At 33.6% G+C, this 16880-nt stretch overlaps 1 protein-coding gene across 2 annotated transcripts in view; it reads right to left on the reverse strand.

Annotated features, from left to right (window-relative positions):
• SYCP2 (synaptonemal complex protein 2) overlaps positions 1-16880 on the reverse strand; it is a 59093-nt gene that overhangs the window by 27721 nt on the left and 14492 nt on the right. For both annotated transcript variants that reach the window (XM_024238859.3, XM_054541909.2), the window contains 10 exons: positions 16365-16425; positions 10697-10845; positions 9779-9853; positions 9171-9317; positions 5482-5581; positions 4489-4649; positions 2583-2652; positions 2203-2260; positions 1651-1784; positions 1073-1509 (listed from right to left, as the gene is read on the reverse strand). In XM_024238859.3, the coding sequence (XP_024094627.2) occupies positions 1073-1509; positions 1651-1784; positions 2203-2260; positions 2583-2652; positions 4489-4649; positions 5482-5581; positions 9171-9317; positions 9779-9853; positions 10697-10845; positions 16365-16425 (1392 nt within the window). The remainder of the gene's footprint in view (positions 1-1072; positions 1510-1650; positions 1785-2202; positions 2261-2582; positions 2653-4488; positions 4650-5481; positions 5582-9170; positions 9318-9778; positions 9854-10696; positions 10846-16364; positions 16426-16880) is intronic.

Consider the following 16880-nt stretch of genomic DNA (forward strand, 5'->3'; position numbering starts at 1 on the left):
AGAAACAGAAAATAACATATTAGGACCCAAGAAAAAAAAGGGACCCAAAAGAATATGATTAAAGAAGAAAACAGCCAAATTAGGCACAAAAAGTGAGCTGCAGGTGTGAAAAATATTTTAAAGGAGGCTGGTCAAGACAAATTAAATAATGCCTAATTATATACAATTGCAAATTATCTTTTAAATATAATTTGCACATTGAGAGGTTACATCGTGTGAACATTTTACATTGACTCTAGAAATTTGGCTTCCCAGGTATCAGCATTACTACAGAAGATAAATGAAAATAAAAGCCTATAAAACCTGGATTATTTTAGAAATATCAAAAAGCAGATTGCATTACTTGCAGTGGAAATGTATTCTAATTAAAAATTTTTTCTTAATCTGCATTTTGATAGTTAAGAAAAAATGATTTACCCGTAACTGTTACAAAAAAGTAAAATTTTCTTCCCTGGAAGTCTGGTGGCAAAGTAGCTAAAAATGTCTTAGAGATGTTCTCCAGAGATGATTAATCTGAAAAAGAAAGTGGGAGCTCTAATAATGATGAGTAACAGTTACAATAGAAGACAGTCTCTTCCAACCCATTCACATACTTTCTTGCAAAACCTTGTCAAGGTTAAATGCATTCATCCAAAAAATATTTGAGATGCTGTGTGTAAGGCTGTCCTAGGACATGCAGGAAAACAAATGTTGAATAAAACATAGTCTATGGTTACACTCAAAGAGAGGAAAAAAAAACCATTTATTAAAAAGAAAGGTAAGAATTATAAGAAATGTACAAACATTTCTATATCCAAGTCAAAAGGAAAAAGTGGGAGGAACTCAAAAAGAAGAGATAGGAACTGCATGGTTCATTAATTCTATACATATTTACATGTCTGATATGTGCCTAGTACTGTTCTATCAGAGCTACGACAAGGGAGAGCTGAGTGAGGAATTCTGAGAGTCTGGGCACTGAATTAAACAAGGTATTACACATGTTAAATATGTAGCAATTAATCAAGTTTGTTTCTTATGTTATCAAGGAGGCATCTTATGGATATGCAGAAATCAAAACACACTGAAAGCTCACCACTTTTTTTTGTTTCAAATCCCAGGAATTAAGCTCAGAAGTCAATTCTTTCTCTGCTTTTCTATGACTTTGCACATTTTTGCTAGCAGATGGATTTTTATCGCAAGTAGCAGTATTCACATCTTTTGACAATATATATTTCTTCCTATATATCAGCGATTCTTCAATTGTCTTATTTAGGAGAACCGATTTAAAAGTAGTTTCAGATTCAACAGGCCAATCACTCTGTTTGGCATTTTCAGTATTTTTCTGCCCTGAATATTTAGGATGATTTTGTTGTTGATTGTGTTTCTTGCAAACTTCTACTTCTGCTTTATCTATTTTGATATGGTCGGTTCGTTCTTTCTTATATTTCACTTTTCCTGTTCCTTCAGAATTATGATCCGATATTGAAGAGGATGATTTTTGTTTAGTAAGTTTTTTATTTATAACAATATCTATTGGGGAAAATGAGAAATTAATTCTTTTTAAATTAATAAGTTGACATATGTAAAATTTGTTAAATTTGTTTTAATACTTGTTAGACATTTGAGGAAATTAACACTGAACTATTACATATAGATAAAACTAAGTTTCACCTTGATTCAATGTGTCTCCTGACGAAGTACTTGCTCTTTGGTTATTACATAGCTCAATGTTTGTTACAGGTGTCCAACATGCCCATTTGCTGTGCATTTTATTTCCACAGATGTTGTCTAAAATACCAGGTAATCTAGAAAATAAATTAATTTGCTTAATGTTACAAAACATTAGCCTATGACTTTAAGATCTCGATTTTTAATGGAGTCAACGTTTACTGAAAGCAATTACTTATGTGAAAATAATGTGGAAATATATCTTATCTTACATGTTCTACTGTATATTTAAACTAAGTTATATTTCTACACATTCATTGTTTATACATTTTAAAAATCTCATTCATTTTAAGTCTCTCCACTTGAAAAGAGTTATATTGGACCATATGGGGAAAAAAAACCATATACATAATTCCCCATTGTGCTGTCATAACACTTGAGAGATGATTAATACTACATTCTAATCATATAAAGTCCTTTTCCTCCAAATCTGTTACAGTCACTAAAAACAGCATTAGTATAGACTAAATGATTTGAGGGTTTTCTCATACTTACATAGTATGATCTCTTTTTTCCACTGCCTGTGAATCTGGTATAACATCCTGGAGTTCACCTAAATAAAACAAACATTATAATATTTTCATTATTTTCATGCAGTTGGCAGGGGGATAGGGAGGTTAGTATAGAAATCTATAAAGGTTCACATATTGGGATGAAGGGATTGATCGATTTTGCATCCTCTCTCAAACCCAAACTTCTGGGGAACAAAGGTTGTATTATTTCCTTGTAACCTCAAAAATTCCTTGCACAAAGTCAAAGAAATTCTTTGTAAATCTTTTTCAAATCAATGAAAGCCAGTGGGGTTAAATGGTAATACAGGCAGAAGTATATACATTTTCTAAAAAAATGACTAAATTAAACCACAAGGTACTTACTAAAATTTTGGTTTGGGAATTCAACGTTCTTATGTTCTGTGTTTTCTACACACTTAGCAGTTTTGATATGCTGTGAACACAGGAAACATGTTACGTAAACTTAAGATGTTATATGAAAACAACCTAAACGTTAGAGTATTAAGGTTTGAGTCTTTTAAAACAAATCTGCCTTGATATGAAAAGTTGGATACTATTTTTATATATTTCCTAAACATTATGCCAGTTTTTGAATATTCCCTATCCTGAAACACAAGAAAACTGTCACTGCAGATGAGGCAGAATATTGCATAAATTTTCTGATCACATCCACAGCTAGCATAAGAATTCAATTTTCATCTATAACTGACAATTTCTAGACTCTCCATGAGAAATCTCTCCTGCTGCTGTTGATTACATAGCCTGCTTTATCTATTTTGATATGGTCCATTCTTTATTTCACTTTTCCTGTTTCTTCAGAATTATCATCAGATATTGAAGAGGATGATTTTTGTTTAGTAAGTTTTTTATTTATAACAATATCTATTGCATTGCCCAGGTAACTTCTTTCCTACAGCAAGCTTCCCTATTTCCATAGCCAAAGATACACACTTAATCCAGATCAAATACAATCTGTCACTATTATCAGAAAAATATTCCCTTTAGTCTAAGGTATTTTGCCTCATCCTGGCTGCCTTTCCTTCTTACTCTAGCCAGTGATTCTCCACACTAGGAGGGGAACATTATGGAAATACACAGGTGTGGTTTGGCTTGTCACAATGACAGAGGGGTTCTCCTGACAATAGGTAAGCATAATCCTAGCTAGGATGCTTATCATCCTACAACATTTAGGACCATGTCGCACAACTGAAAAATAATCCCCTTATTAAGAAACACTTAGACAACTTGAACTATTACTTTGACTATTTTCTTTTAATATCTTCAGCTCTCATACTCTATCTTTCTACCACATACCCATTTAAATTAAAAAAATAGAATCCATCATCTGTTCTCATCTTACTATTAACACCAAGGCTACTAAGCTTTGAGAAAATTGTACATATTTATGAACACATTTATGCTATAAAATTCATAGTCATATTTAAACTGGGTCCTCAACATTGTCTAACACTTATTCTTAGGCCTCTCCATTACCTTGCACATAGCTTTACATGTCCCTGAACCCTGTACTTCAACAGATCTCCAGGAGAAACTCACCACCTTCACACTTCAGAAAAAACAAAAGCTATTAGATGTTCCTCCTTTACAAGCTTGTCTGCATCGCTGATCACCTCCTGTTTCTCCAAGAAACTATTCTCTCTTACCCATTCCTGCTCTGTCTTTTCAACTACCTGGAACAAATGCCCTTCTCCTCAATATCCATTTGACTCTTTATTGACCTTTCAAAAGTCAATTTACTCTCCATATTTTCTTAAAAAGCATCTCCTGATCTTCACCCTCACGTCTAGCTATGGGGTTAGGCACTTGACCCTCTACTTGGTTCCTACTGCATCCTATATGTGTACATCTGAGAATGCTTATATAACTTAGTATCTAATTTTCATGCTAGATTTTGAGAAACTTAAGGACACAGTCCACTTGTATCTCACATTCCTATACCAGAGCCTTCCCCATAGTAGTCACTAATTTGTGTAATAAATGAAATAATTATGGCAGGTTCATTTATGCTCCCAAATGTGTAAATCAAGTTATAGTGAATTAATATTCACAAGTCTTATTGTAAGCACAGTAAATGAGTCATATGCCAGAAGGACCCTACTTTCAAGGGCAATAAATGATATTTAGGGGAAAAAAGGTAATGCTTTAAACAAAATGAGACACTTGCAGCTTGCAAAAGGAGTTAGCTCAATACATATTTCCACAATTACTTGAAAAAAATATTTTAAAAATACTTTCAAGGTAAAGTTACTTTGTCTGTATTATCTCTTCTATGTCTTCCTTCTGATGATCTAGATTTCAGTGATGCAGCATTATCCATTCTATTTTCTGATGTTTGAGAAACACTAGGTTTCTCTGCAGAACTCGTCATTTGCAGTGGTGGTTTAATTCTTCTTCTTCGAAGTGGTATTGCTAAAAAGGAGGACAAGGATTGCAGATTTTTCTTTTTTTACCTATTGCTATTATTGAGGTACTTTTCTGATGAGGAAGGTAAGAAACAAACATTCTTAGATGGTTCCCAGGTTTTGGGCTTAGATAATTAAGTGAATATAGATGCTATCTACCAAGAGAAGAAGTGAAGGAAAAATTTGCAGGAAGGGTGGAAAGATTAATTTAATTTTGGACCTATTAAGTTTGGGGAGCCTGTCAGATACTAGGCAATTGGCCAGTAGGCAACTAGATTTTTAGAACAGAAGGTCAATGTTAAGTTGTCATATAGACTAAGACTTTAACTAGTACACAGTATCAGGTTTTTTAAAACTTTTATTTAGCTCTTAGTATATATATCAGGCACTGTTTAAAGTTTCACTAGATTACTTATTAAATGAGTGATTTTTATTTAACCCTCTAAACAACTTGATAAGATAGATACTTAAGTGCCACTTATAGAAAAAAAACTGATTCTAAATTTAGCTAGAGGATATCTGTACAAAGTACACAGCTGGAAGTGGGGAGCTAAGTCCACCTGGCCTGGTTAATTCAGTGTTTTAACCAGTAAGATATGCTGTGTCCTGCTTAAATTATAATAAATTATTAATGTTGAATATTAGTATTTTGAACACTGTTCTGTTCGTATGTTAGCATTATACTTTTCTTCCCATTAGAAGACATTTGTGGTTCATATTTTATCAATTTTTATATACCAAACTTATCCTTTATGTAAATTATGTTCAGAATTACCTTAAATTAAAAAATGCCTCCTTTAAAATAATTATTAGAAATCTTTTAAAACTATAAAACTTACAAGTGTTGCTGAAAAGTACTGGACTTCTCATAGTGTATCTATCTGCACCAGAAACAATCATTGATGCTTCAGACATTTTTCTTTTGCGAGGAGTAATTTTCTGAAACCATGATGAACAACAACCACTGTAAACACAGTCTTTTTGAAATTAAATATCCTACAATTTTACTTATAACATTTTGCCTTGATACATGCCAAAGATATATGTTTTTTAAATAAAACAACACAATATTCATAAATTTCCATGTTTTAGGCTGATATGAAAGGTTCATCTTCATGTTTGGTATTAAATAAGTAGCTAAAACAAGTAAGGAACATTGTTTTAAAGAATATTTATAGAATATCCATACCTATGAAGTACAGTACCTTTATATGCTAGCTGAAAATATTTTATCAATATTGAGTTAATCTAGTTAACCATAGCTTGCAATTTCCTATTCTGTATCATGAGGATAATGTTTGGATTACATATTTATATAAAATTATTTTGAGTGCTTTCATGTTAAGCTTTCTTCAAAACATTCACACATTTTTGAAAATTGTACTAATAATCTGTGAAGACTAAACTGGAGTGAAGTAGCTGCAGGAATTCATAGATTCAGTGGCACGTAATCTAGTGGTTTCAATAAAGATTTGTTTTCTCCCATATCATCTCACACTGATTTATAAGAGGGACAGAAGTAGATAAGCAGAGGCAGGGACTACAAGAGACAGGAGTTTCAGAGGATGCCATATTAAGAAGTAGATGGTGACATACTGCATAGAAGCATAAAAGAGCTGGTTTTAAGGCACCTGTCCCTAGAACAGGGGAAAAAATGATGCAGTTGTGAGTGGGTATGTATATGAAACGTGAGGGAAGGATGGAAAGGATAAGAGAAAAGAAAATTCTAAGATTAACTAGAAAACAAGCTTCTGAGCCAATAGATTTTTCTTAGATAAATTTTTAGTGGCATAGTGAATGGGACATGAACAGTTACTTATTCATATAAAAATGCCTCAAACAGTTCATCCTTGTTGAAAACACAGCACAGGTATTTAACAGTAGTATGGTGTTTTTCAAACTTTGGTGTGCTTAAGACCTTTCTAAGAGTTTAAGATTCAACAGATTTAAGGTGGGGCTAAGAATCAGCATTGTTAATAAGCACCCAACAGGATTCTGATATAAAGACACCAAAAATAGCTTTCATGTGCTAATTATCTAGGGGAAATAAATGACACTTTTAATTGAGAACAAAAGACTAAAATACAAAATAGTAACATAAACATGCCAAAATATATGGAAGTGCCTGTGAGAGTTACAGTTACCTAATGGTGAGAGATTAGTAAAAACTGAAATAATCAGGCAAAGCTCCATGAAGAAATCAAAAAAATGGGCCGGGCGCAGTGGCTCATGCCTGTAATCCCAGCACTTTGGGAGGCCGAGAAGGGCAGATCACCTGAGGTCAGGAGTTCGAAACCAGCCTGGCTAACAAGGAAACCCTGTCTCTACTAAACAACAACAATAAACAAAAACAAAAACAAAAATTAGCCAGGTGTGGTGGCAGTTGCCTATAATCCCAGCTCCTTGGGAATCTGAGGCAGGAGAATCACTTGAACCCAAGAAGCAGAGGTTCTGGGAGGCGGAGGTTGCAGTGAGCCGAGATTGCACCACCACTGCACAGCCTGTGTGACAGAACGAGACTCCATCTCAAAAACTAAATAAAAAGAAAGAAAGTGGAAGACAGTGTGGTGATTCCTCAAGGATCTAGAACCAGAAATACCATTTGACCCAGCAAATACCATTACTGGGCATATACCCAAAGGATTATAAATCATTCTACCATAAAGACACATGCACAGGTATGTTTATTGCAGCATTATTTACAATAGCAAAAGACTTAGAACCAACCCAAATGCCCATCAATGATAGACTGGATAAAGAAAATGTGGCACATATACACCATGGAATACTATGCAGCCATAAAAAATGATGAGTTCATGTCTTTTGCTGGCACATGGACGAAGCTGGAAACCATCATTCTCAGCAAACTAACACAAGAACAGAAAACCAAACACCCCATGTTCTCACTCATAAGTGAGAGTTAAGAACACATGAACACAGGGAGGTGAACATCACACACTGGGACCTGTTGCGGGGTGGGGACCTAGGGGAGGGATAACATTAGGAGAAATACCTAATGTAGATGACAGGTTGATGGGTGCAGCAAACCACCATGGCACGTGTATACCTACGTAACAAACCTGCATGTTCTGCACATGTATCTCAGAACTTAAAGTATAATAAAAGACTTCCTACAAAAAAAAAGAGAAAGTGAAAATGAACGAGACTTGCAAATGTAGTATGCTTTAGATGGGTAAAGGTAGAAAAAGAAACAAATAATGTTAATGAAGATCTAGAGGCATGAATGAACATGGCATGCAAAGAGACAGTAAAGCAAACTACCTTACAAAAGGGGAGAATACATACTACAGTTTTAATAGAAAGGGTAAAATTAAATTATAGAAAGTCTCAGAACTGAGCCAAAATTTATTCAGTCAGTGGGGTGAACACAGAAATCACAAAGCTTTTGGAGTAGAAGAATGCTATCAAGATACTGATATTTAATGAAAATCGCTGATTATATGGGGTATCTCATAGGATAAAACAGTGGTGACAAAGTCCTACGAGCAGGCTACTGTGTTAACCTAAGTGTGCTGAGATGAGCAATGGTAGATGAAATAAGAAAGAATGGATGTGAGACACAGATACTATGAAACAATAATCACAAGCACCTTGGTTCCAGACATAAGGGGAGAAGAGGCTGGAATAAAGCATATTGCCAAAAAAATTAACAGTAGCATTACTGAAATACAGACAGATGCAGATTTTAGGCAAAAGATAAAATGTTTGAGCTTAGACTTCAGGAAAGGTATTGAAGAGACATACAAATGGAAATACAGAAAAACAAGTAGAGATGCAGCTATAGAATTTTGAAGAAAAGTCTGCTACATTTTAAGAGCTCACATTACGAACATGAAGGAAGCTCTCTAAGAAAGAAGGCAACAGGATGTTCCAAAAGCTGGATATCAAGGTTTTGGGTTTAGAGCAAACCTACCAAGAGGTATGGAGAAAAAAGTTTTTCTAATGTAGTAATAGAAGCAGAAAGGGAACTGTGGTATACAATGGAAGCTGAAGGAGTGGACCTTAAGAAACAGAGGGCTACCGACAATGTCAAGTGTCACAGCAAGGTATGGTGGTAGGGGTTCCATTTATGAGAAATTGTTCTCTTGGATGTGACCTAGAGGAGGTCCTTCAACGGAAGAGGAAGAAAAGGAGTAAAAGAAAGAACCTCATACTTTTTTTGTCCTCATGCAAATAAACAGAACATTATACATTTCTATTCTACATTATAGCCAAATGCAATGATAGAACAAAAAGGATACATTCAAGAAGCAGGTTATCTTATCTATCTCCAATTTGTAATTTACAACTGTAAAGTATATCTTGTTTTAACCCCATACATGTACACAATTTGCTAAGACACACACTATCTTTTGTTTGCATTTGTCAAAGGTAGGAGAAAAACTCTGAAATGTGATTGATCAAGGCCAATAATATATAAATTCTAGGTGCTTCTTTCTGTACTCATATATAGCAATGATTTGATCAATGGTAGTTTTATAAGCCAGTATTTTGACACCATCTTTACCTCAAGCTGACTATTATTTCTATTCCCTTTGTTACTGTTTTTGATATATTTTGAAGGTTTAGCAAATTCCTTTGGGGATTTTGATTTTTCCTTTAAACTAACAAGCTCTTCTCCGACTGGTGAGATTTGACTTTCTGGCACTAGAATCTGTTGGAGAATATGAAAAAAAAGTATTTAAAACTGCAAACCACAGAAAGTAATCAACAATCACTGGATGTCTTAATAAAGCTCCTACTCATCTCACATATTCAATTATTTCCCTTTTCTATCCATGTGCTGTTATAATTTTTACAAAGTGATCCAATAAAAAAGTATCCATGTTTTCAAACTCTAATAGACATAAAAGAAGCTTGGCATTAATGGAAGGACATTTACTGCTTTTTTAAAGTTTTAAAGTTACTAAACATATTTATTAATAACCCTACTCTTTACACTAAAATTATCACTAATAACATGTTTAAACATCATATACATTTTATTGGGGTACTGTTTATATTGAGACCATTTGTTTTCTATATATTCACCCTCCAACACCACCTTTATTACTGTTCTATTAGTTATGGTTAAACTTAGCCCAGTGATAAAAATCAAGTAAGTCTGAGACATACCTGTGATCCACTTGCATCAAAAAGTATATGCAGCGACGTTTTGGCAACTGAAATACCTTGTTTTCTGATAGATTCCTAAAATTAAATCAGTTCACAGTGATGACATTTTCTTCATTTTCTTTCCATTTTTTCATATGTCATTTTATTTCCATTTAATGTAATTGTTTCCTGTTTTCTTCCAAAATTGCCAAATATCCCAAGTTATTACTTTGCATGTATGAATACCTTTTCAGAACACTTCAATTACTCCCCTTTAACCAGTCACCTTAGCTTGTCATTTGTGAGGAACAAGGGTTCCTCACAAATACATCTAATATTATGCAACATAAATCTTTTGCACTATTCAAATTTGTCAATTGAATATCTCCCCAAAACATCACATGAATTGTCACCTTAGATTCTCAGTTAAACAATATTTGGCTCATAATGTCTTCCACATGCCTGGAAAGTATTTTATCTAAATCCTTTCCTTCAACTTCAAAGGCCATTTCAAGTCCCATATCCATAATAATGCTTATCTCCAAACCTGACTCTTCATGAGCATTCTCTTTCTTCAATGTCTACCACTCATGTTCCCTATGCCATTATTTACTTCTTCTGATGTATCATGTGTGTAATTCTCACGATGTTTAAAATCTTGAAAACAGTGCTTTCTCTCATTTTACTTTTTAAACACCTGGCAGAAATTCATTAAATGTTTTGAGCAGCTGCTGCTAATTTTGTCATCTGAGATACTTTGTAATGGGTATCTCAATAGATATGACTAACAAGCTGATGACTCTTCAACAGTACAAATTTAAAGAACTAAAATCTACATTTTAAGAATTTTAGAAAGGAAAAAATGCAATAAAACTTATAACCCCAAACTGTTTCCAGAATTATGAAAATAGTAAATATTTATTAAGTTTAAAGACTTACCCTATGTTTATTTGCACCAAAAATTTTTTGAGTTACATTAGTGATCTCTAGTGATGCATCAAAATACAAAAGCAATTCTTTCCCTTCTCTTTTGCTAATTTTTACTGTATTTTTCAGAATTATTGTCAGTAGCTTCTTTGATTCTCTCACTGTATAGAAACAATACTGATTAGTTTATGTTTCTATGATACTACTCTGCAAGTATACTATAAATAAGACATGGATGTAGAATATTAATTGAATCAAAATTCAAATTCTCAATATTGAACAGTGTTTAAATCAATCAATTCTGGCACTACTTACCTATGTAAATCAATCAAGTCAATTTAGCTTTCCTAGTCTCAGTGTTCTTATCTATAAAATATAGGATATGGCTATAACTAATAAGATAGAATTCTAAATACATTCTGGACCCTAACAAATTCTTAATAAAATATTCCTTGAACACATCTGAGAATACTATTTTCTTAATTTAAAAAAAGGCAAACAAAAACAATAACTTTAATTCCATATAATTACCATATTTCTAGACATACACATATAAACATTTCTATTAAATCCACAGTTGTTATAACATGCTGACAATAAACAACATTTGACAAAAATTAAGTGTCAGGAAATTGTGAGGTGAGAAGGATCTAGCATTTGGCCTCAATGAACTTACCAATCCAGTAAACAGAGAATACAGCAAGTACCAGCTTATAAGAAATAGCCACACTCTCCCTCCCTACAAAAGTTACCAAAAAATTACCTAGCACCTAATAAATGCACCTGTATTATAGACCAGAGGCCACCATGCTCCTGTCCTACTTGTGGCAGGAATTCTATTGCTGAATGAAAAGTCTCCAACCCTGCCCCACAATGTACTACTTTTGGACAGGAGATAAACACTCTGAGGGAGCAGGATCACACAAAGTAGGGAAATTTATCTCTACATCTGAAAAAGCTCTGCAGGCCACGCCATGATGTGGCCTAAGGGACAAATGTCCTACAGGCTATGAAATGTCCTGATTCTTATGAGGCCTGCCCAAGGAGAAAATGTTTTATTTGCTTTTGTAAATATATGCTCATATGCCCTTTGAAGGTACTAAGAATTAGCAATTGCTTGAAAGTGGTAACCATAGTTTCAAACTCAAAGAGCGCTAGTAGTTTTTAAAAGTTAAACAGTGACAAGTTTTCAGGTTTCAGAAATGAAAATTCAGGTGGCTTTAAAAATGATAATGTTTCATGTTTTGATGAAAATTAAAACATTTGTAATTCTTAGGTCTATTTCTGCTGATTGTTTTATTCCTCTGATATGCATTCGACTTTTTTTTATAGCTTACTGTAAATTAAATTAAATGTAATATTTGCTTTAACTCCTTGCTTGCACATGGTATTAGAACTACTTCAAATTTATTATTTTGCTGAATGCTTTGTGCCTATTTGCACAAAAATTTGTCTACCTATGTTATGGCTACTTACATAGAAATTTATGAATATTTGTTATATTTTAATGATTGCTTTGTTGAAATTCCTGATATTTGCTCTGTCTGGACTATATAATGGCTTGGTTTCCTTTTTAATTAGTTAGTGTTACTGAGATACAAGAAAACTTTGTTTTGTTGCTTGCTATAAAATCCAAGTATTTATGGATATCAATATATCAAGATTTTATAACATAAGAATGAATAGAAAGAGAAGGAAAGAGTAAAAACTATTCTCTCAAAATTGGCTATGAATGGGGAGAAAAAGATAGCTTCAGGAAGACATAGGATAAAAGTAGGCTTTTTGTTTTATGATGTAGACATTTGAGCCCATTGATATACTGAGAGAAAAGAGGTACTGAGAGAGAGGAGGAAGATACAAGAAATATGAATTGATGGAGCAAAGACTTGGAGAATGTGTGTGGAGAACTCGGAGAAATTACCCTTCAACAAGAGTAGATAAATATCTTCTGTTTACAGGAGAGATAAAGGAGGATACAGATGCAAAGATGTTTGGAGATGGAGGGTCTGAAGGGCCAAAATGTATAAGTATTCTTACCTGAAAAATTCATGTTCTTCTGAATTACCACATCATAGTGAAAGCAAAAAAGGCAAGGTTCCTAAGGATAACTTAAAAATTTAAATAGCAGCTGTTAGACAACTGGAGACGGATGGCAACTATGGACATGGAAGACTGCCAAGTAGCAGTGAGAGTCCAAAGTTGGAAGCTGGAGACTTCCACTTCCGGGGAAAATGTAGGATATTGTGGCAGGCTAATATCCTGTTTTAAAAAATCAGAAGGATTAAAATATCATGTTTAAAGGTGTCAGAGAGCTGTACATGTAACAAGATCTCTGGCCTTTTTTTCTCTAAGGAAATTTGCTAATTCTGTTTGTAGGCTTAAGAAGAGAACCTCTGCTGGAGAAAAGACAAGCAAGGACACTTAAAAGCTTTAAAGGCATAACTAATTTTCCCTTCATTCTAGGGCAGCACAAGGAGCTGGATCAAACCTGATAAAAGGCAGAGTTAACTCTCTTATAGTCTCACGGGCTTGGAATCAATGTACTGCCTGATACAGGTATCATCCTCAGGCATATACTCAGTGTCCCACTCAAAATATCTGCCAGATTTTGGACGGAGTAGAGTGAACGGCTGGAGAGCTGAGCTGGAAACCTCTAAGAGGCAGAACTGTATCTTCCACAGTCTCTCAGGTTCAGAAGACACAAATCTAATAGGCTCATCATCAACAGACTGGGATGGCCACATCTGAGTAATAGAGGCAAACAAGATAAAGAGTAAATTTAAAACTAGAACTAAACACAGACCAACATCCATGATTGGATCAGTCCTTCAGCCCCTCTGCCTAAGAAAAAAGAAACTCTTCTGGTGGAAGGATTATCTGGATCATCTATTGTTCCTGTATATGCATTATCTATCATAATATTACTTGACATCCATAGAGACAACAACACATGACTGATCAAGAGAGGAAACAACAGATCTTTTTAGAAGAAGACTATATTAGTCTGTATTAGTCTGCTATAATGGAACACCTGAAGGTGGGAAACTTATAAAAAAAAAAGATTTGGCTCATAGTTCTGCAGGCTGTACAGGAAGCATGGTGCCAGTATTTGCCTCTGATGAGGGACTCAGGAAGCTTTTAATCATTGCAGAAGGCAAAAGGGGAGTAGGCGTATCACATGGCAAGAGAGGGAGCAAGAGAGAGATGGGAAAGTACCATACTCTAATTAAATAACTAGCTTACCTGAATTAACAAGAGAAATTGTCACCATGAAATAATTATAGAAGAAAAAATAATCCCCTTCACCCTCAACACCAACATCATAAACTAAGCAAATATGTCTGCTCTCTTAATTTCTACTAACACTGTACTGAAAATTATACAGCCAGTGCAACAAGGCAAGATGGTAGGAGGGACTGACCATAAGAAATGTTAGAAAGGATGTAGAACAAATGGAAGTCTTATAAACTGATAGTGAAAATGTAAAACGGTAAAATCACTTTGGACAACACTTTAGAAGTTTCTTCAAAAGCTAATCATATGCCTGTGGGTCTGAATTAACCACTGAACTTCTTAGTATTTACCTAAGAGAAATAAAAACATATTTTCAGAAGTAATTAATTATACATGAATATTTACAGCAGCATTGCACAATAGCTAAAAACTGGGAACATTACAAATGCTCATTAACAGGTGACTACAGAAACCAATTGAAGTATATCTATACAATGGACTAACACTCAGCAATAAAAAGAATAAACTACTGATACATGCAACATGCTTGAATGTTTTTTAAAAAAGTGTTCTAAAAGAAAGAAGCTGGACAAAAATTGCTACATACTGTATGATTCCATTTATATAAACTCTAGAAAATGTAAATGTATCAAAGATAAAGAAAACATCAGTAATTGCCTGGGGGTAGAGTACAAGGATGGATAGATTAAAAGAAGTACAAAGAAATTTTGGGGGTGATATGTTTATTAACTTAATTGCCATGATGGTTTCATGTGCATAGACAAATATGAAGAGTTATCAACGTCCTTAATCTGATGAAGGTTATCTCTACAAAAGACTTTTGGCTAACATCATACTTAATGGTAAAATAGTGAATGTTCTTTCCTAAGAAAAGATTGGGAAGTAGGCAAAGATGCCCACTTTTATCACTTCTATTCAATATTGCACTGGAGGTTCTATGCATTGCAATAAAGCAACAAAAGGAAAGGAGGGAGGGAGTGCATAAGGATCAGAAAGGAAGTAGTAAAACCACCTCTTTTGCAGATCCCATGACTGGTAAAATTAAAGATCAATTCTATTTATAAACATATAGACTGAATACTTGGGAACAAATTCATCAAAAGACTTACACAATGAAAACTATGAAACGCTGTTGAGAGAAATCAAAGACCTAAACAAACGGAGAGATACACCATGTTTATAAACTAGTTACTACTGTTAACATGTTATTTCTCCCCATATTGATCTAAAACCTGAGTCATAATCCCAGCAAGCAATTGATAAACCAATTCTAAAATTTATATAGAAGCTCAAAAGGTCTATAATTTCCAAAACGGTATTTTAAAAAACCACAATGTTGGAAGACTTACACTAAATGACTTCAAGACTAACACAAATCTACCATAATCAAAACAGTGTCGTACTGACATAAACAAAAGTAGACCTATGATAAATAGAACAGATTGGAGGACCAAGGAATAGACACACTATTACAGAGTCATGATTTGCAACAAAGAAACCAAAGAAATCCAATGGAAAAGAAAAGCCTTTACAGCAAATAATCCTGTAATAACTGCATATCTATATGAAAAAACGAACCTCCAATCTCTGCATCATACCTTAATCAAATATTAATTTGAGATTATAATACTCCTAAACATAAAAGCTAAAACTATAAAATTTTTGTGGAAAAATAATAGAACATCTTAGTGATTTAAGAGTCGACAAAAATTTCTTGGGTCACAGAAAGCAATAACCATAAAAATAGATCAAGTAGATTTCAAAATTTAAAACTGCTCACCAGGTATCATTAAGAAAATGAATAAGCAAGATACAATTTTGGAGAAAACATAGAACATATATATGTCAAAGGATTGGAATCTAGGATACCTAAGAACTAGACAGTCCAATAAAAAATGAACAAAATATTTAAAATATATACTTTACAAAGGAAAATACATGAATAGCCAGAAAGCACATGAAAAAGTGCTCAGCATCACTAGTCATTAGAAAAATGCAAATAAAAAACATGAGATATTGTTACGTCTATTGAAATGACTATGTCTTAATATCTAAATTTGTGATAGTACTAGTCTGATTTTGTCCACTAGCGTTATGCAGTTCCAGTTATAGGACTAGAGAAACCAGATATTCAGATTTAATCAAGCAAATGGGATGGAAGGTCAGGAGCCTTAAACATAGAGACAAGAATGACAAACTGGATCATTGGTTTTAGACTAGACAGGGAAGGAGGTAAGTACAGGGGTAGAACTGGGAGATTAGTAGGGAAACATGGGATCAAGGTATTTGATGAATTTCTGAATGTGAACATCTGAACATACTGATTTTGCTTTCATTAGTCTGTTTTGTTAACCCAGAAAGGATGTAACATTTGTTCCATATGGTAAGAATTAAGAAAATTATTAGAAAAAAACAAGTTTAATACCTTCAATGCTGTATATTTGTACTTTTTCCTCTGGCACAGTAACTGCTTCCCATTGATGATCCTTAAATTTAAAAGAAGGTTTTGGCCATAAATAATTTATTTCTGATTTTCAGTTTCTTTAAACATCAAATTTTAAGTTACGGGAACTATCAATTTTTTTTGCTAGTCACTAAGTAACTAGTTTATACAATACCTTTCTTGCTCCACCAATTAACTACATATTACACGTTACATTTAATGTATTTGTTCATTATTAAAATGAAATGATTTTGACAATTTTCTATCCTTAACCAAAAAAAAGAATGACTGTTAATATTATATTAGAAGATACCTTTTTAAAAAATGTTACAAAGTCTTTTTATGTTTTCTTTGAAATATTTTATGAAGTCATACTCATTCCTCAATTCCCACTCCTACTACCTATTCTGGGTCCCGTAACCACAATACTCATTAACTGATTGTCCTTTGATTTAAACATGAATGCGCGTGAATAATAACCTAAAATCTTTGCCCCAA

This window comes from Pongo abelii, chromosome 21, assembly GCF_028885655.2.
Source record: "Pongo abelii isolate AG06213 chromosome 21, NHGRI_mPonAbe1-v2.0_pri, whole genome shotgun sequence".
Lineage (NCBI taxonomy): Eukaryota > Metazoa > Chordata > Mammalia > Primates > Hominidae > Pongo > Pongo abelii.